Below are 22221 nucleotides of genomic sequence, written 5' to 3'. Positions count from 1 at the left end.
GGCTTCATGCTGCCGTTGGCTGCATACCTGCATAACGCTGTGAGGCATAGGGTGACTTTTTTCAATTGGATTTGCCTGCATTTTGGCCCAAATTCTTGTCTTGTGAAATTAAACCAGTGCAAGTAATTAACTTACTGATAATCATTTACAAAAATAGAAAATATTTTGGCTAATTTTGTGGAAAAGAATTTAGAAAAATGACAAAACTACCGAATGAAGAGCTTTTGGAGACAAAAGAGTCAGCTGTAATGGTTACGTTGATTAATCTAAAGAGCTGGAATGGCCATCACTAGTTTCCGCTGCATGTTTTAGGTTAGTTTAATGCTAGTTTGAGTAAAAGAGAGTGTATTTTGTACATGACTGTAGGGGCAAACCACTTGAGAGAAGCGCCAAAAGTTAGCACTCCATCATGTGTGCATTAAAGTGATGCAGCACCGCCAGTAAAGCATAAGGCAGAACTTTTCAGTGGTGCTTTTGTTCTTACAGTGGAGTTTTCAGTGTCGGCGAGAGAAAATGTGGTAGGAATTTTTTTTTTTTGCACATAATTGAGAAGTGACTGTTGGTTGTTCATGTTGAGGATGTTAAGTCATATGTAACTGTGGTGAATGTGAATGTGTGCATCCATTAGCAGTTAAGGGCTTTAAGGACTGCGACTTTGAAGGACACAAAGCCCAGACATTGCTAGTAGATGTGTGCAGGTAATGTGGACCAGATTTGTTCAGATTCTATTATACCAGCTAAATCTAATGGTAAATGGATCATTCAGTTAACTTTCCTGTGTAACTTGTCACATTTTGCAGCACTTCACTTTCTTACTCTTCACTGCTTGTAGTTTATTGTATTGTATTGTATTGTATTGTAGTGCACTGTGTACTGTAGTTTACTGTATTGTATTGCACTGAATGGCACAGAGTTCTGTGTTAAACTCGGTTCCTTTTCTCTCGGTATCTACAGTGACTTTTTGCTTCTAGCAGTATCTGAGCTCAGGACTGTCTCTCCTCTAACCTACTGATAACTAGCAAAGATACTTTCTCTAGACAGACAAAGCACTTCTTGTAAGTCGCTCTGGATGAGAGCGTCTGCTAAACGCTGTAAATGGAAATGACGAGGATGCATGAATGATTTGAAATACACCACTGATGATGATCTTTGGCAGATCTTTCTCAAGGCTCTTGCAGAATCTTTCTTGCAGAAAGATTCATAGTTTTCAAACACTGTATAGTATGGAGTACTATATAGAGAGTGAAGTGTATGTTTTGAAACTGTGATTCTTTGATACTACATTAAACAGCAATTCGATCTTCTATGATTTGCCAACTTAAACATAAATTTCATGGACAAGAAAAAGAAAAGACAAGAATGAGGACTTACATTTTTACATATCTGACTTTTATAGCCTTTGAATAAAGTCAAACATAAGACAAATATTAATATTTTTAAGTTAACTTTTAAATATTAAAAGTTTAAGGTTTAAGGTATCACCATAAAAGCAAAAACACATCCAGTGTGGGAGGTGGAGAACTCTTGAAGTGCACAGTTTAACGTTCTACATCATCTCTTCAGTCAACAAACCAGTCACTAAGCCCTTTTTAAAGTCACTTTTCAGAAGATATCTGACAATTCAACTGTACCGTCATGGAATTATTTCATGACTCTTTACTAGACTCAGTGTAAGATTATCCTGACTTCTGTTCTACATATTTATCTTGTAGGCTATGACTTTTTTTTTTACCTCAGCACTGAAAGCTTAGGGTTCTCTATGCTTTAATACATCTACTTCAACACACAGGCTTATTATCAGGTGTTTTATTGAATTGGTTAAATAACATGGGAAAGCAATTAAGCCTCAAGCTCGCCTCAAGTGCTGTGCCCACCTTATAAACGCATTTTGATAACCCTCCTTTAATCATTCCATTTAGAGGCTTTGTAGAATCAATTTGAATCTATTGCAATAAAAAGCCTAATAACTCTTAGTTTCATTTTTTAATTGTTTCTTTTTTCCTCATTTGAAACAAAACAGCTGCCCTTTGCGTTGTGTGACAATTTCATGACAAATGAGCCAAATGAAAAAATATAGAAGGAAAGAATAGAATATAAGATTACATGGAGAAGAATGATAATGAAAAATCCTTTCCGCTTTGGAGAAATGAGGGCTTATTAATTAATGAAGTGACCCATATTAGTCCCACAATGGAAATTTCACCTCTGCAATCTACCTAATCCGTGCAATGAAGCACCACATACACACTGGTGAACACACACACACACACACACACTAGGGGGCAGTGAGCATACTTGCATGAAGTGGTGGGCAGCCCTGTCCACAGCAGTTGGGGGTTAGGTGTCTTGCTCAAAGGCACCTCAGTCATGTATTGTTGGCTCAGGAATTCCCTAACCTCCAGCCCACAACTGCCCCACTATTACAATAGTGATGATATGAGCCTGATTGCCTTTGTTTTGAAATGTCTTTGTCCGTTCAGGTGACCGTTACGGACGGCAGTGATGCGTCCAGGCAGTCCACAGTCTGGGTGATAGTGCACATTCAAGATGAAAATGACAACAAACCTGAATTCCCTGAGACAGTTTACCGCATCAGCCTGCCCGAGAGGGACAGGAACAAGCGTGGAGACCCTGTCTACAGGGTCTTTGCCTACGACCGGGATGAGGGGCCCAACGCAGAGCTAACCTACAGTATAGTGGAGGGCAACGACGACGGCAAGTTCTTCATTGACACCAAGACTGCCATGGTTTTCTCCAGGAAGATGGTCACAGCAGGAGGCTATGATATCCTAACGGTACGTGACCAACGTGTCTATGTTAAAATGTTACTCCCTCCTTGCCCTAAATTTGGTCGGTCAGCTGAGAGATGTTTGATGTGTTAAGTTTGCTTATTTAGGTTTTCACAGAAGCTTCCAGGATAATGTGGCTAACTAACACAAAGCTTCTGTTCCAATTAGCATTCATACTTCATGCCATCTGTGAATGGTGCGGATGTAGCCACCGATAGCCGTGTGGACGACCCTGCCTGAGGTTCTCCTTCAACAACACAGACAGACGGTTTCCTCCGAGCCCGTCCGGCTCTTTATTCTAGATAAACACGGTTTCCTCCGAGTCCGTCCGGCTCTTTATTCCAGATAAACAGTTCCCTGCTCAGCCGTTTCAGCCGGTTCTTATACTGATACCAGGATGGTGCTGATGAGCAGGAGAGACGGGGAGGCTGAGTGTTTCTTTATGGGGTGAATCGATATGAAAGGGCAGCTCCACCAACTCAACGCCCCTCATTTAACGCGAGGAGGTGCTGCTTCACTTCACAGAGGCTTTGGCCACAATACTGACCTCTCCTGGTGTTAATGCCACCTTAATGGCTTTCTTTCTCAAAATATTGCAACTTTCATTCGAAATATTACAACTTTTTCTCGAAATATTTTTTCTCGAAACAGTATGACTTTTTCTAGAAATAGCGCGACTTTTCTCAAAACATTACGACTTTATTTTTGAAGTCTACTCTGTTCATTTTTATTAACAGTGGCCCTAAAATGCTGTCATACTTACTTGCCTCAAAGCATGTTGAGTTCTTAAGTCAGGAGTGTCCAGTCTAATCCACACAGGGCCAGTGTGGCTGCCGGCTGCCATTCCAACAAAGCAGGAGCTCAGATGATCAGTCATTTGAAGACTGACCAATGGATAAACAAGTACAAACAAGAAAATCTGCAGTCACGCTGGGTCTTCGTGAATACGACTGAACACCCCTGTCTTAAATAATCTCAAATGAATTGACTTATGTGTTTTCTGGTGCTGTATCACTTACTAGTATCTGTAAAATGGACAGGACTTGGCACAGTTTGACGTGAGTATGAGGATTTAGGCTCGGAGTTTGTCTAGTTTTCATTGATAGTCATCAGGTTCTATTAACTGTGTTAGCCTCATAAGCCAGGGCAAAACTACAGAATCACGCTTCAGACACCAAACATGTCTTGACTGATCAGCTACATTTGGGGTGAAGGGAAAATTATGTATTGCATGTTCTCCCCGTGTCTGCGTGGGTTTCCTCCGGGTTCTCCGGTTTCCTCCCACAGTCCAAAGACATGCAGTCAGGCCAATTGGACTTGCTACATTGCCCCTAGGTGTGAGTGACTGTCTGTGTCTGTCTGTCTGCCCTGCGATGGACTGGTGACCTGTCCAGGGTGTATCCTGCCTTCCGCCCGAAGACTGCTGGGATAGGCTCCAGCATCCCCCCGCGACCCTGACGGAGAAGCGGCTTAGTAAATGGATGGATGGATGGATGGATGGATGGATGGATGGATGGATGGAAAATTATGTAGAATAGATTTTTTGCTGAGCTATCACTTTAAATTTAATCATAGCCTCTTTATTATCTACTTCCAAAACCAATTGCAGTCTATTGTACACCTCTCAGTTTGTCTTGTTCAGTATGCATTCTCTGTACTCTGCAGATAAAAGCTATGGACAATGGGAGCCCTCAGAAGTGGTCGACAGCACGGCTGCATATCGAGTGGATAAGGAAGCCACTGCCGTCGCTACAGGCCTTGCGCTTCAGTGCACCGAACTTTAACTTCACAGTGTCAGAGAGTGCCAAAGTGTCTGAAAGTGTGGGAGTCGTCTCTGTCCGGCAAACAGAAACACCACTCTGGTTTGATATCAGTGGTAAGCTTCAGTATGGATACAAGTTTAAAGTGATGAACTGACAGAAATCTAATTTGCAGAATGTTCACTTTGCCCCTAAGTTTTGTTTCTGACGTTAACTTTTCAAGTCAAGTCAAGTCATGGCTTTATTGTCATTTCAGCTATACACAAGTACACAGTGAAACCAGACAACAATCCACTGGGACCAACACAGGAACACAATACAGCAAACACAGCACAGACAGTACAGCACAATGAATACAAAGCAGGACACAGGCAGTGCGCGGTACTGAGAGCCTGTGGAGCTGTGCAAAGGAGGATGGAACATACTATGACGTATTAGCCAATTAGCAGATAGTCTAGCATCATTGAGCATAGAAGTCACTGAGGAAACAACCAGAACAGCAATATACAGTATTCAGTATTTGGTTGATGCAATATTGTAGCAGCTAACAATGTTAAAGTAAAATGTGCTAAAATGCAAAGTCAGATATTCTTGTGGAAATAAAATGTGAAAAATGCAAGTAGTCATATCAGTCGAAGCACTTCAGGGACATGCAGTAATTATATTTAATATAATTATAATTATGTGTGTGTGGGGGTCCGTGTGTTATGTATGTGTGTGTGTGTGTTGGGGGGGGGGGGTCCGTGTGAGTGTTATGTGTGTGTAAGTGTATGTGACGGTTACGTATGTGTATGTGTGTGTGAGGGTTATGTATGTGTGTGTGTGTGTGTGTGTGAGGGTTATGTATGTGTGTGTGTGTGTGAGGGTTATGTATGTGTGTGTGTGTGTGTGTGTGTGAGAGTTATGTATGTGTATGTGTGTGTGAGGGTTATGTATGTGTGTGTGTGTGTGTGTGAGGGTTATGTATGTGCATGTGTGTGTGAGGGTTATGTATGTGTGTGTGTGTGTGAGGGTTATGTATGTGTGTGTGTGTGTGTGTGTGTGAGAGTTATGTATGTGTATGTGTGTGTGAGGGTTATGTATGTGTATGTGTGTGTGAGGGTTATGTATGTGTGTGTGTGTGTGTGTGAGGGTTATGTATGTGTATGTGTGTGTGAGGGTTATGTATGTGTGTGTGTGTGTGTGTGTGTGTGCGTGTGTGTGTGCGTGTGTGTGTGCGTGTGTGTGAGGGTCCGTGTGAGTGTTATGTGTGTGAGTGTGTGTGTGTGTGTGTGTGGGTCTGTGTGAGTGTTATGTGTGTGTGTGTGTGTGTGTGTGTGTGTGTGTGTGGATCTGTGTGAGTGTTATGTGTGTGTGGGTCCGTGTGAGTGTTATGTATGTGTGTGTGTGTGTGTGTGTGTGTGTGTGTGTGTGTGTGTGTGTGTGTGTGGGTCCGTGTGAGTGTTATGTATGTGTGTGTGTGTGTGTGTGTGGGTCCGTGTGAGTGTTATGTATGTGTGTGTGTGTGTGTGTGTGTGTGTGTGTGTGTGTGTGTGTGTGTGTGGGTCCGTGTGAGTGTTATGTATGTGTGTGTGTGTGTGTGTGTGTGTGTGTGTGTGTGTGTGTGTGTGTGGGTCCGTGTGAGTGTTATGTATGTGTGTGTGTGTGTGTGTGTGTGTGTGTATTTATATTAAGTCTATTTGAGATTATCTAATGATTTGAGTGGTTTTAGGCAGTTGTGTGATGATTGAGGCTCTTTGCTCCGTGCTGACTAGTCTTAGTGAATAAGCTTAGTTAACCTGAGGTTCATTAGCCTTGTAGAAAACTGAAGACACAAGCTCCAGATACCCCACATGCCTTGGCCCATCGATTACACTCAGGATAAGGAGGAAACTGGGAAAATTTGCTTTTATACTGACTCTTAAAGCAATATTAACATGAATACGTGGTTTACTACTATATTTAGAATTTTGCATGTTTTTGAAGAGGCTGACATTTTTCTTGATGTTTTATTAGGCACAACTATCTTGTATTGATGCACTTTGTCCATTTCATCAGCTGTATCTACCATATAGGTGCACTTGAAATAGTTCTACAATTATAGACTGCAGTCCATCTGTTTCTCTGCATACTTTGTTAGCCCCCTCTTACCCTGTTCTCCAGTGGTCAGAAGACAGTGTGTCAGACATCTGGCAGATATCTTAACCATTTAGCTATACAGAATTTTTGAAAAGCCCTTGATGAATGTCTGGGCGGCTCAGAGTGGAATACACTCAGCAGTGTTGTTATTTTTTAAACAGCTCAGTGTCATGAATTGTCATAACAGATTTTGTCTTGGCATGCTTGATGTTGTAATCGCTAACTAGAGTATACATAGCAAAAATTACAGTGGTGGACAAAGTGCACAAATGTACTTGAGTTAAAGAAGAAGTTCCTCCCTTTAGACCTCCACTTGAGTAAAAGTACTAAAGTATTTCCCTTCAAATGTACTTAAGTATAAAGTAAAAGTACTAAAAGAGTAATTCTGGCTCTGATGTCCTGTTATCATTTTTATAACCAGACTGGCTTCATGAACTCATTTCAGGTGAAAGTCCTCCAGCGTCTCTCTTGGTAAACCAGTCTTTTAATAGAACGTCATTAATTAGTGACGCTGACGTCTATTAAAATGATCAGAAGCACAAAACACTGAAGGTAAACAGTTTCCATCAGGGAGAACCGAGTGGCTCTGAAATCACTTTTTACACACAAGCAAAGTTTCAGTTTCAGATTTATTTACAACTTAGTTCCAAGTTTAAGTTGAATAAAAACTGGCTTTAAACTCAGGATCACAGATGAGCTCCTTTACTATGTTGATCTGTAGGCGTCTGTTCATAAACATAAACCAGCCCAAACTCATTTACTATAAAATGAAATGGTGTTTGTAGAAATTCAGAAAAAAGCCGCGTCAGTCTCGACTGCATATGTGGACATATTTCTATATTGAGCTCTATTTACACAAAGTTAGGTTAGTTCATCATTTATGTTGAACAGACTCTCCCAAAGTTTTACGCTGCTGCGCTGACGTTGAACCGCGTGCTGCACTGGGTCGGTATGACCAACAGGTCAAAACCAGCTCTAAACAAAGTGACCGCTGGGCCCTGATTGGTGCTCTGGCTTTGCGCTTCTTTCGTTTTGACATGTTACGTTTTTATACACACAGAAACCAAAAGGAACGACAGATTTCTCAAAATGTAGGAGGAAAAAGTTGGATATTAGACTCTGAAATGTAGTGGAGTGAAAGGAGAAAGTCCAGAACGGAGAAACTTCAGTACAGATACACCAAAAATACTAAAGTACAGAAACTAATTACATTTAATCAGTTACTCAGTTACTGTCCACCACTGACAAATTAGCTTGACATAATCTGACGTGACATCAAACACGATGGCATCTGTTGTTCAGTTTGTGAGTAATAGTAACTTGACAGTGTTATATTACTGAACAACAGCTGTCCTGTGGAGGGCCTTCCGGTGTTTTACAGTGTGGTTAAGTCAGTGTTATCTAGCAGGGTTCAGGTGTTACTCATGTCACTACCATGTCAGATTCACTGCAGAATGATTCAGCACGCGCACAATAGCTGCTCTGTGGAGGTCCAGTGGGTTCTTGACCATCGATGAATGAGACAATGAGTGCAGAGAAACAGATGAACTTCAGACTCTAACTGTAGAACAACAAAATGCACGTTTGGGAAGTGGAGCTGATAAGTAGGTGTACCTTAAAGTGACCAGTGAGTATTTTTTGCCTTTCTCCACTTTATGTCCAAAGTACGTGGTCGTTATTGAGTTGAGGTGTTTCAGCCACATCCGTTGCTAATAGATGTGAAAAATAAAGTAATCTCCATGGAAATCACTGGCAGTAGAATGATTCACTCTGAAGTGCCCGGTCACTTTAAATGTGACACTGCCATAGGATGCCACCTTTGCCACGTGTCAGCTTGTAAATGATCTCTCCTGCTAGATCTGCCCTGCAACAACAGCTCAGCCACAAAGCAGTGGACCACATAAGCTCACTGGCTGGGGCCGTCACTGAAGTACGTAAAGAGCACCAATCCTCCGTTGTATCGCTCACTATAGACTGTCGCTTCACCTAAGACCAGGATCACCATGTGCAATGCCAAGTGTCGGCTGGAGTGGTGTAAAGCACGGCGTCGTTGGACTCTGGAGCAGTGAAAATGTGTTCTCTGGGGTGATGACTCTTCTCTATCTACAGTCTGCTGGATGAATCTGGGTTTGGCAGATGCCAGGAGAACAGTACCTATGTGAATGCATAGTGCCAGGGGTAATGTTTGGTAGAAGAGGGCGCTGTTTTAAGGGTTCAGGCCCACCTTCTTAGTTCCGGTGAAGGGTCACACTAATGATACAGCATACAAAGACATTTTAGACAGACGAGTGATTTGGAAATGTTGATTGCGAATCAGACCTTCTTGTCCAACATCAGTGCCTCAGCTCACAAATGCTCTTTTGACTGAACAGGCATGAATTTCCACAGACACACTCCAAAAATCTTGCGGAAAGATTGGGCGGGCTTGGGGGGTTGAATGGGTTGTCCAACAAGCTCATATAGGTGTGACGGTCAGGTGTCTGCATACTTATGGCCATATAGTGCATATCTTTCTTATCCAAATTGTTCTGGATGCAGACTTGCTTTTCTGCTCCCACGTGTCAACAAATGAGCTTCAATTCAACACAGATGGGCAATTATCATCACTGTGTTCTTTTTTCTGTTCATCTCTCTGTTTCTACCTCTTCATCTATCTGTCTTTGAAAGGTGGAAGGACAGCAAGAGCGTTCCTCAGAGCTCCTGTACTAGAAACTGTACACTGACACAGGCAGGGGGGAAAATATCCTCTTCTTATTTTGCTTGCATTTTGCATTAGCCATTCCAGGTCAGCTTATCTAGTTTCCAGATTTTCCCGTGCTTCCTTTAAGAACTCCGCTTGCTTGGGGCAGAAGCAGAACTCTTGTTACAGTAAACAGTGAATACTCAGACACCTGCCAGACTCCAGCTCCTCTGATCTCAGTAAAGTGCGGTGGAAATTGAGTGGAATTGGATAAGATACATGCAATGAATACTAAAAATGCCCGGAGAGTTTGCCCTCATCCTTCAGAGTGGACCGGAATTAATGATTTGAGGAAGCGCAGCAGAGGAGTCTGAACCTGCTGCAGCTGTTTTGAGGCAGATTGCGATAAGGGACTCGCAGCCGATGAGAAAGATGCCAGTATAAAGCGGCGGATGTTATGAAATCCGTAAAAAAAACTTTGATGACGGCTGCGCAACATGGGAATCGATTTTCTCAGGGAAGTGGAAAAAAGCACGTAATCATGATATTGGTAGAATGATAGCGTAGCGCTGATCCACCCTCGCTAAACCTTGACATCACAACAACATCATAAATGTGCCATCCGCAAAAGACTTTCTCGCAGTTAAAAGATGGTATCGCTCTCCCATTTTATATGTATTTATTTGCTTATTTTGTGATAGGAAGCTATGATGGACCTTTTGACATCCACAGAGGGATGGGGACGGTAGTGTTGGCAAGGCCTCTCGATGCAGAGACTCAGTCTCTCTACAACATGACCGTCCAGGTGACTGATGGGACAAATACAGCAACCACACAGGTGGGTTTATACTGTGATAAGTGTTTACTGTAAAAGCTTCAGACAAACCACTGCTGAAAACATGTTTCTCCTGTGAAGCCGTTTCTAATTGTTAGTGTTAGTTTGCCCACCTGGGCAAACACCCTACACTATACCAATAAGAGTCCTTGGGCAAGACTCCTAACACCACCTTGGCCTACTTGTGTAAAAATGATCAAATCGTATGTCGCTCTGGATAAGAGCGTCAGCCAAATGCCGTAAATGTAAATGTAATGTAAATGAGACTGAGTAACACTAGTGGCAGTTCATCCAGACGCACTATTCTCAATGATGTTAACTCAGTTGTAAAGAGTGAGTGCATAGAGCGACGTAAGGCACTGGCTGAATGCTTTGGTTATCGATATAAATATTATATTCTGTCAAGTTCAGCATAATGAAAGACTGACCTGCATTATTTTGACTAGAGTTCTATTGATCATGATTGTTTTATGGCTACTTCAGGATTTTCTACAGCCAAAATTGGCTGGCTGTGGAGAAGCTTCTGAAGCGTTCCTAAAATTATTGAAACATTTAGAGAGAATTGGACTCCTAACAACCATAAAAGACATGGTAGCCCATGAAAACCGTCTCCATCAGATAAAAGTACTTACAGCTTTTTATATTTGAGTGAAAATCAAGCTCCTCTCTTGCTTCAGATCTGAAAACATCCACAGCTGTCTGTGGATTCTGAATCAATTCACAAACGCCAAAAATCGATTTTCTAATACATCATAATGTAGATGGACCGCAAAAGGCAGAACTTGGAAGTGCAGAAGTGCACGTGGTCCATTCGTCTCCAAATATTGATCTTAAATCTCTCTTTGCCTTTTCAAGACTTATATTGGGTTACCACATGATAATGCAGAGTTCACCGTGATTCTTATTATATTTTCAATGTTTTTTTTTTCAAATCTGATACAGTTGTATGCAGATGTTTGAAATCTTGTGGGCAAATTACACATTTTGTTGATTTTCTAAGTGGAATGAAGTTAAGACATCCTCTGCAGGGAACACACTCAAATATGATATTTTGCTGCAAATTTTAGGGCATAATTCCTTTTTAATGGCTGAGATTATCATATTGAAAAAATAACACATAAAATAAAATGTGCTGTAATTTTTGTAATATATGCATGTAATATAATAATAATAATAATAATAATAATAATAATAATTTTTGCACAGGTTATATTTGTGCTTTATTTTTTCCAATATATAAAATTCACTAATACATGAAAATGTGGAGAAGTGGGTTACCTGTAGATGTGTTATACACTGTGTTACTAGCTAGATGAGACGGTCTGTGTTGCTGTGTGACATGCAGTCTGCACGCCAAAATTTAGGGTTATAGGGTGAGGAATTAGCAGGTGATGTCAAAGCTTTAACCCAACTCAGAAGCGAATTACAAGCTCTATCGCAACTTTTATTGCCAAGGTTTTGCGTCCGTTCTCAGTCGTCAAGAACCAGAGCTTTCGTGCTGTGTTGCCCACTTTGGAGCTGAGATACAGTGTCCAGTCGAAGATGTTTTACTGACCCTCCACCCCCACTCTCTACAATCAGACGAAAACTGGATTTATGGAATCATTGAAGAAAACGGGTAGGACAGCTGTAACATCTGCTGCGTGGATCTATTGCCACTGGATCTTATTTCACTGTGCATTTTATCACAGATGAGTGGCATCAGCGTCTCATGTGCTCCAAACAAGAGCAGTGAATGAGAGCCTTCCAGTTCACTCGCCACATCACTTCAGTTAGTTTTATTAAGATTAAGTGACCCTTATTAGTCCCACAATGGGGAAATATCACCTCCGCATTTATGCCATCCATGAAGTGAAACACCACATACACACTAGTGAGCACACACACACTATGGGGCAGTGAGCACACTTGCCCGGGGAGCAGTTGGGGGTTAGGTGTCTTGCTCAAGGACACCTCAGTCAGGTACTGTCAGCTCTGGGGATCGAACTGGCGACCTTCCGGTCACAGGGCCAGCTCCCTAACCTCCAGCCCACGACTGCCCCTATATTTAATAAAATATTAAATATATGCCCCAATATTTAATAAAAGATATTGCAAGTAAATTCTTTATGGATCATTACAAATACTTTGCTTTAAAAGTACCAAGAGAGAGAAAATCCTGTATAGAAATAAAGATGCATCGCTAATCGTTTTATAATCGCAGCCTCTGAATCGTAATCCAGTCGAATCCTGAGGTGCCTAGAGATTCCCACTAAGTCATGGCCATGCATTAGGATCTCGTTCCCATGCCTTACTAAGTCGTGGGCACACATTATGAATCACATAAAGTTGTACATTAAAGGTTAGAGGCAACTAGCAGCTGAACAATGAGTCACACAATTATACAACAGTGTTTTGGTGCATGAATAGCAGCTGCATTAAATACAGCACGAATGCACTTACCCAATATTTACATCACAAAATTCCAATTCATTTACAAAATTAAACTAATTAAAATAATAACTCCAGTGGTTATTTAATGTTTGAGCTAAACTTCAGAGCTGAAAATTGCAACAGAAACAGCCCATTAATGGGCCATATTATACATCTATACGAAACCCTAAGGCTGAATCTCAAATGACTCACTGCTCCCTGTATAGTGCACTTTATAATTTATACAATTGTTGCCATTATTATCATATAAAAATTAGGACCATTTGTGGCATGCGCCCGCCCCCTGTGCCCCGACGATGACGGGTGCGAGTCTTGGAGGCCGGGACGTTAGGGTTGCACTGACTTCTTCAGACGGGGCCTCCGGGCCTCGGCGACGTCTTTGGCGGCCAGCAGGGCCTCGGCGACGTCTTCGGCGGCCTGCAGGGCCTCGGCGACGTCTTCGGCGGCCTGCAGGGCCTCGGCGACGTCTTCGGCGGGACCCGGGCCTCGGCGACGTCTTCGGCGGCCTGCAGGGCCTCGGCAACGTCTTCGGCGGGACCCGGGCCTCGGCGACGTCTTCGGCGGCCTGCAGGGCCTCGGCGACGTCTTCGGCGGGACCCGGGCCTCGGCGACGTCTTCGGCGGCCTGCAGGGCCTCGGCAACGTCTTCGGCGGCCTGCAGTCAATGGAACAAGACAATTTTTACAAGTCATTTTGGGCTTTTTCTTTTGGTCCATTCATCATGAAATTTAGAAACAATGTAAAGGGTCACAGGCATTTTCAGATTATATCATAAACTGAAAAACACCAAAAATGGAGATACGAGGTTTTCTTCCAACAACAGTGATATATGTAAGGCCGGAAGCTTAGCATTCGTTTTTGTTTACTGAATATGCTCAAGACTGACACTGGCTCTTTATTTCGGAGTAGTGTGTTTATTTGCTCTGTGAGTTAGATACGCGAGCCTCCTTTGTTTTGTAATGCTCCACTTTATCTTCACCCTAATGGACTCGACTGCTCGTAGTATATATAGAGACAGCTGACCTAGACACTTGTACAGGTTTATGGCTTCTATTTATTATATGAGACAGGGAAGATATTTTAGCTTGTTGGTTTACACTGGTTCTCTCTCCAGGTTTATATCAGGGTGGTGGACAGCAATGACAACGCTCCTGCGTTCTCCCAGCCCACGTATGAAGTCTCCGTTTCAGAGGACACACCAGCGGACACGGAGATTGTGCGCATCAAAGCCACGGATGGTGATGAACGTGCCAAGCTGAGCTTCTCTATCCATGGCAGCGTCGACCCCGCCAGCATGCGCCTGTTCCGGATCAATCCGGGCACTGGTGTCATGTACACGGCCGATCGTTTGGACTACGAGGCACGCACCCAACATATCCTCACTATTATGGTGAGAACTCACACATTTATGTTGCCCTACTTAGTCCAGATATGGACATATAGTGCAGATATTGTTCCACAAGGAGACGTATAATACTGTGTGTAATATATAATATAATATAATATAATATAATAGTGTGAGTTAAAAAAGGGACATTTGTTAACTTCATTATTACGTCATCATTATTGATTTCATAGATGTTGAATGTCAACATATTGATATGGAAGTACCCACTGTTACATTGGCTTCAGTTACTCATCACTGTTTATAGTAGTCTAGTTGTTTATCTCTTCTTCCTTTCTGCTTTTTTAGGGGCAAATTTTTAAAAGTATATATACATATGTGCACCGATCAGGCATAACATCATGACCTCTACCTTGTTTCTACACTCACTGTCCACTTTATCAGCTCCACTTACTGTATAGCTGCACTCTGTAGTTCTACAGTTACAGACTGTAGTCCATCTGTTTCTCTGATACTCTGTTACCCTGTTCTTCAGTGGTCAGGACCCCCATGGACCCTCACAGAGCAGGTACTATTTGGGTGGTGGGTCATTCTCAGCACTGCAGTAACACTGACGTGGTGGTGGTGTGTTAGTGTGTGTTGTGCTGGTCTGAGTGGATCAGACACAGCAGTGCTGCTGGAGTTTTTAAACACCTCAGTGTCACTGCTGGACTGAGAATAGTCCACCAACCAAAACTATGCAGCCAACAGCGATGACCAACACAAACTGTGCAGCAGCAGATGAGCTGTCGTCTCTGACTTTACATCTACAAGGTGGAATGACAAGATAGCAGTGTCTAATAGAGTGGACAGTGAGTGGACACAGTGTTTAAAAACTCCAGCAGCAGCACTGCTGTGTCTGATCTACTCATGCCAGCGCAACACACACTAACACACCACCACCACAGCAGTGTTACTTCAGTGCTGAGAATGATCCACCACCCAAATAATACCTGCTCTGTGAGGGTCCATGGGGGTCCTGACCACTGAAGAACAGGGTAACAGAGTATCAGAGAAACAGATGGACTACAGTCTGTAACTGTAGAACTACAGAGTGCAGCTATACAGTAAGTGGAGCTGATAAAATGGACAATGAGCGTGGACAAGGAGGTGGTCAGAATGTTTTTACTTCACTATATCCTGTTTTATTTTCTAGGTGAAAGACCAGGAGTTTCCATATTACAGAGACCTCGCTCGAATCATTGTGAATGTGGAAGACTCCAATGATCAGAGTCCCTTTTTCACACGTGTAGTATATGATGGGGTAGTGACTGAATCAGCTCTTCCTGGAACACCTGTTGTACAGGTCACAGCCTTGGACAGAGACACAGGCAGGAATGGGGAGCTGATATATACAATTGAAGCAGGTGGGTTTCAAAAATTGCAGCCCGTTTTTCTCACCCCGTTGTTATATCTCATGAAATGTTTTTTTGTCATTATTATTAATTTACTTTTTTCTGTCAAAGTGTGCTGCATCTGCTTATGTACAGCTTATGTGTCCACTCCTGTAAATGACCTATTTCTCCTTTGCTGTTTACTGTGTGGTGCTCTGCTCTCTTTCAGGCAACACTGGAGGGACATTTGGAATTGATTCGCTGTCTGGCATCGTTTCAGTGGCCAGAGAGCTGGACTTCACATCTGTTGGGCATTACATCCTCACCGTGCGTGCCACAGATGGAGGCACTCCAGCTCTAAGTGCCACAGTTACTGCCAGGATCATCGTCTCACTCTCAGACTTCTCTAGCCCCAAGTTCACCCAGATGGAGTACCAGGCCGAGATCACTGAGAACGTGCCTATAGGAACGTTTGTCACCAATGTCAGTGCTGTAAGCCGTTCAGCACTCATTTATGAAATCTCACAAGGGAATATTGAGAGGAAATTTAGAGTCAACGGCTTTACAGGCGTAATCACGACTCAGAAGTCTTTAGATTTTGAGGCCACTGCATCCTACGTGCTGGTCATCCAGGCTGTTAACATGGCAGGGATTGTGTCCAGTGCTACAGTCAACATCCAGGTGGTAGATGAGAATGATAATCCGCCAGCTTTTAAACAGCTGCGCTACTCTGGGAGCATTAGCGAGGCAGCCCCAGTCAACAGCGTGGTTTTAGGTGAAGACGGAAGTCCCCTGGTGATCCAAGCCATTGATGCTGATAGGAACCAAAATGCCTTATTGGTTTTCGAGATTGTGGAAGATATGGCTAAGTTGTTCTTCACTGTGGACTCAGGTACTGGATCAGTCAGGACCATTGCCAGCTTGGACTACGAGACCTTCAGTGGGTTTTACTTCCGTGTCAATGTGAGGGACAGCGGTACCCCCCAGTTGACTGCAGAAAGTCCAGCTGAGGTTGTAGTCAAGGTGGTGAACATCAACGACTCGCCTCCTAAGTTCTCACAGGACGCCTATGATGCTGTCTTAATGCTTCCTACTTATGTCGGTGTAGAGGCTTTGAGAGTGGAAGCATCAGACCCTGACATGACCTTGAGTATTGATCTGATTTATTCTTTGGCTGACAACAACTTGGAGCTCTTTGCTATTGAGCCTACTTCTGGCATCCTCACAGTCAAAAACAACAAACTGTCCCAAGACCGCTATCGCTTTAGTGTAAAGGTGTCAGATGGACGTTACTCCAGCACAGCTTTTGTGACAGTGCTAGTCCGGGAAGCTATGGACAGTGGTCTCCTTTTCAGTCAGCCATCATACTCCTCCTCAGTGCTGGAGAACACTTCAAACATATCTGCAGTGACGGTGGTCAATGCTATTGGGAACCGTCTAAATGAGCCACTTAAGTATACGCTGCTAAACGCAGGGACTCGCTTTAATATCCAGCCTACATCTGGGGTCATAAAGACCACAGGAATCCCATTTGATCGTGAGGAACAGGAGTTTTACGAACTGGTCGTGGAGGTGTCCCGGGAGTATGACCGACTGAGGGTGGCTAGAGTGACCGTACGAGTGCAAGTGGAGGACGTCAACGATAATGCTCCAGAGTTTGTAGGCCTTCCATACTATGCTGCAGTGCAGGTGGATGCCCATCCGGGCTCATCCATATTCCAGGTGTCGGCCACGGACCTGGACAGAGGGATAAATGGGAAGATTTCCTACGAACTCAAAGAGGAGCACAGACATTTTGAGATAAACCGTGTTACTGGTGAACTCACCCTTAAAAGAGCTTTTGTAGCAGACCTGTCCAATGTTGAGTACCCGGTGGTCATTCTCGCACGTGATGCGGGCTACCCCTCCCTTTTCACTGCGGTGGAGCTCCCAGTCACAGTAGTTAATAAAGCCATGCCTGTTTTTGACAAGCCCTTCTATGGCATTTCTGTTAGAGAGGACATAGCTGTGTCCACCCCTATTTTAAGCATTAATGCTACTAGTCCTGAAGGACAGAATATCATCTACACCATTGTGGATGGGGATTCCTCACTTAATTTTGACATTGGATTTGACAGCGGTGTGATTAGTGTCATTTGCCCTTTAGATTATGAGACTATCTCCTACTACAGGCTAACAGTGAGATCCACAGACACGCTCACTGGAGCTAGATCAGAAGTAGATGTTGACATTGTTGTTGTAGATGTTAATGACAATGCACCTGTGTTCGAGAAAGCCTCATATTTGTCCACACTGGCTGAGAACTCCATGATTGGAACTGCAGTCGTACAGCTCTTGACAACAGACAAGGACTCTGAAAAAAACGGTGTTGTTCGCTATCAGATTCTTTCAGATGCTTTTAACAGCACAGACTACTTCCATATTGACAGCAGCAGCGGTGTTGTCCTGACAGCTCGTCTTCTAGACTACGAACTTATCCAGAGCTACAACTTCATCGTCCGGGCAACAGACAGTGGCTCTCCGGCCCAGAGTAGTGAAGTCATGGTTACTGTCTTGGTGAATGACACGAATGACAATCCTCCAGCCTTCAACCAGCCACTCTACGAGGCTTTTATCAGTGAACTGGCTCCCAGGGGACACTTTGTGACATGTGTCCAAGCTTCTGATGCAGATAGCTCAGATACTGACAGACTAAAGTACAGCATACTCTCTGGAGATGACAGGATGAACTTTGTCATTGACTCTCAGACTGGAGTCATTTCCTTGTCCAACCAGCGCAGGCAAGGCATAAGGCCGGCGTACATCCTCAATGTTTCCGTATCGGACGGAGTGTTCACTAGTACAGCACAGGTGAACATACGGATCCTAGGGGCTAACCTTTACAGCCCTGTGTTTAGCCAGAGGTTTTACCTGGCTGAGGTGCGAGAAAATGCACCTGCAGGAACCAAAGTCATTCAGGTGCGGGCCACAGATGAGGACTCTGGGCTTTTTGGTCAGATCATGTATTCATTCATCAATGACCTTGGGAAGACTCAGTTTAGCATAGGAGTGGATGGAGTGATCACTACTGCTCAGAAGTTGGACCGAGAGAATCCTGTCAACAGGGACATTGTGCTGACAGTGATGGCTCTTGATGGTGGTGGGAGGGCATCCTTCTGCACTGTTAGAGTAATGCTAATAGATGAGAATGATAATGCACCACGTTTCAGGGCTGTGGAGTACAGGGTTAGCATCAAGGCTAACATAGCTATGGGCTCGCTGGTGACTCAGATCCAAGCACAGGACCCAGATGCAGGAGATAATGGCAGGGTGAGTTACTCCCTGTACAGTGAGGCCCGACTTCCTCTAGTGGATGTGTTAGAGATTGAGCCCGATAGTGGCTGGATGGTCACAAAAGGAAGCATGGCTCACTTAAGAGGAACTGTTCTCTCCTTCTTTGTTAAAGCCACAGATGGAGGTGTCCCTGCTAAACACTCGTTGGTGTCCGCCTTCATCCACGTCTTGCCACCAGATGCCAACATACCAACATTCACTCAGCCCCAGTACTCTTTCACTGTTCCAGAGGATACACCTGTTGGGACAGCTTTAGGTTCAGTGTACCTGGGTCCAGGTCAGACGGGAGCTTTTGCTGTAGTAAACGGTGAGACCGTGGCGAGCAACCAGGGTGGAACATTTCTGGTGGAGCGGGAAACTGGTCTTCTCAGGCTTGTAAATGCACTAGACTATGAGCAAGTCAGCATCTACCGCTTCAAAGTGTCTGCCACCATGAGACAAGCTTTGGTTGAATCCATGTCTGTCGTGGATGTGGAGGTGAAAGTGCTAGATGTGAATGACAACAAGCCATCCTTTGAGACTAGCTCTTACATAGCAATGGTCATGGAGGGCATGCCAGTAGGTACAAGGGTCGTCCAGGTACGTGCTCTGGACCCAGACTGGGGCTCAAATGGACAGGTCACCTACAACCTTGGGCCAACCCTGAACCAGGAGAAGGACCAGACCTCTGGCAGAGCCTCTGCCACTGGCTCCATGTTTGCAATTGATAGCAAAACAGGATGGATTACCACTCTTGGTGACCTGGACCACGAGATATGTCCATCTTACACCTTCAGTGTGGTTGCGTCAGATCTAGGAGAGGTAGTCTCTCTCTCTTCGACTGCTGTTGTTACTGTGGCCATCGCCGACGTAAACGACAACCCTCCCACTTTTGAGAGGGGATACTACAGGGGTGCCGTGAGGGAGAGCGATCCAATCGGAGAAGTCGTGTCTGTGCTCAGCACCCGAGACTGGGACACCTCCGATCAGAATAGGCTCGTCAGCTTTCATATTACAGGTGTGTATTAAACTAGACCATGATTTACGACTGCTGGGGACTCTCAGGAAAAGATAATCACATTGAAAGGGTTTAATTTAATGAACTGGGGGAACAAAAACAATGCAAGTAAAAAGCCATCTGTTTTATGTGTCATATCCTTTGTTTAAAGCCCATTTAGGGAAGTAAGCAGATTGTCAGAATTAAGCTCAGTATATTGCTCAGGTTTCTAATTACACTGAGTACTTTAGGCATGTATTCCATGATGTCACACACATTATGCGTACCCATCTCTATGCATGTTTACTTAGCTGACGGTTACTGATGTGCACTTTTGGTGAATATACAGAGGCAGTCAAAAGTCTGGACACATAGAAGGTTTCCTTTTTTCACGTTTTTCTTTATGTTACTATTTTCTACATGGTAAAGGCATCTTACATACACTACACAGAAAATAAAAAATAGAAATAACAGCAGACAAGTTAAAGTATAAGAGAGTAGGTATATCTATTTGCATATCTATATAGTATATAAGACATATTTGTTGTATTTAGATAGATAGGTAGATAGATAGAAAGAAAGAACTTTATTGATTCCAGAGGGAAATTGCAGTGTTTCATATAATTTAATGTAATCAAGACATATAATTACACATAAACTTACATAAACTATGCAGAAAAATACAAAATAGAAATAAATCTAGACATAAGTTAAAGTACAAGAGGAATAAAATAAAGTATAAAAGTATATCTGTTTACATATTTACATGGCATATTTTACATGGAGACAGAGTCACAGTATTTACAGACAGCAGGCTCTGAGTGGTATAAGGTAGTCTAACAGCACATACTATAGACATGACTAACTTTGAGTTGCATCAGTATTGTAGTGTAAAGAAAAGTGCAGAGCGTCATTGCAATAGTAGTTGTGATATATTGCACACTGAGTATTAACAGGAGAGGAGATACAGTGATGTGGATCAGCACAGTTCAGACAGCAGGTGTAACGAGGAGCGAGGTAGCGGACGCATGTGCGGAGGTAAGCGACTTTTATTGAGGGCAAATCCAAAATCAGGGTCATAGAGCCAATACGGATAGATCAGGGGGCAGACATGACAAACCAGAATACAACAGAACAAGCAGAACATACAACACAGCAAATAACAAACAAAGATTCAAGCAAAGACCAGCGAACACTGAGGGCGAACACAGGGCTTAAATAACAAAGGGTAAACAAGAGACAGGCAGAAAACAGGTGAAAACAATCATGAGCGGAGACCCTGAAACAAGGGGCAGGACTAGAAAACCAAAACAAATGCACATGGAAGATCAAAACAAAGGAGCACTTGGAGTAGTGGGAGGAGCCAACCATGACAGCAGGAGGTCAGTACAGTCTCTGCAGTAAGGAGACTGGTTGTAAAAAGTCATATAACAGTGTGTAAGAAAGATCTTACATGGTGCTGAATATGCTTCTTTGTTTATCCAGTGTAGCATGCAGGGGCTGTGAGGTGTTATAATAAATAATCATAGAAATCAGATGAACCCTGAACATTGTATAACTTCATAATAATCTGTTCTGACCTTTGTAGAACATCCTATTTCTTCTCATCATTTGAAAAATTGAGGATACAAATGTTTTCTTGTTTTTTCGCCCCAGGTGGGAACCCTAAGGGGGTGTTTGCACTAGCTCCAGTGCAGGGAGAATGGAAGGTGTTTGTGAAGCAGCCGTTGGACAGGGAGGAACAAGATCGATATCTACTAAATATCACTGCCAGTGACGGTCTGTTTGTTTCCCGTGTGATCGTGGAGGTCACTGTCATGGATGCCAATGACAACAGCCCCATATGTAACCAGGTCTGGATAAATTTCCTGTGTTCACTCAACACCTGTCAAACTCCAGTGTACACAGAATAGTGAATCCAAGCTTATGTAGACTTTATGTGCTGAAATGACTGCTTTTGCTGCTGATGCCTAGATTTAAGCTTAGCTAGAGTTTTTAAACACTGTGTCCACTCACTGTCCACTCTATTAGACACTCCTACCTTGTCAGTCCACCTTGTAGATGTAAAGTCAGAGACGACAGCTCATCTGCTGCTGCACAGTTTGTGTTGGTCATCCACTAGTCCTTCAGGACGCTATCCAGAGGACGCTGTTGGCTGGATGTTTTTGGTTGGTGGACTATTTTCAGTCCAGCAGAGACACTGAGGCGTTTAAAAACTCCAGCAGCACTGCTGTGTCTGATCCACTCAGACCAGCGCAACACATACTAACACACCACCATCACGTCAGTGTTACTGCAGTGCTGAGAATGATCCACTACCCAAATAGTACCTGCTCTGCGAGGGTCCATGGAGGTCCTGTCCACTGAAGAACAGGGTAACAGAGTATCAGAGAAACAGATGGACTACAGTCTGTAACTGTAGAACTACAGAGTGCAGCTATACAGTAAGTGGAGCTGATAAAGTGGACAATTAGTGTAGAAACAAGGAGGCAGTTAATGGGGGGAGTCAGTCTCCACCTTGTCATTTTAATTTGTGAGTGCTGCATTGTTATACGAGTTTACTTTTGTTATATGTTGTGG

General features: G+C 43.4%; 1 protein-coding gene across 1 annotated transcript in view; it reads left to right on the top strand.

The window, feature by feature from the left end:
- LOC108423819 (protocadherin Fat 3) overlaps positions 1 to 22221 on the top strand; it is a 131865-nt gene that overhangs the window by 48041 nt on the left and 61603 nt on the right. The window contains exons 5-11 of the mRNA XM_017691409.2: positions 2481 to 2795; positions 4455 to 4665; positions 10049 to 10185; positions 13729 to 14004; positions 15155 to 15365; positions 15562 to 19662; positions 21298 to 21494. Of these exons, the coding sequence (XP_017546898.2) occupies positions 2481 to 2795; positions 4455 to 4665; positions 10049 to 10185; positions 13729 to 14004; positions 15155 to 15365; positions 15562 to 19662; positions 21298 to 21494 (5448 nt within the window). The remainder of the gene's footprint in view (positions 1 to 2480; positions 2796 to 4454; positions 4666 to 10048; positions 10186 to 13728; positions 14005 to 15154; positions 15366 to 15561; positions 19663 to 21297; positions 21495 to 22221) is intronic.

This window comes from Pygocentrus nattereri, chromosome 18 (genome assembly GCF_015220715.1).
Source record: "Pygocentrus nattereri isolate fPygNat1 chromosome 18, fPygNat1.pri, whole genome shotgun sequence".
Lineage (NCBI taxonomy): Eukaryota > Metazoa > Chordata > Actinopteri > Characiformes > Serrasalmidae > Pygocentrus > Pygocentrus nattereri.
Note: the sequence above shows the minus strand (reverse complement) of the source record. Positions and strands in the feature narration are given on the sequence as shown.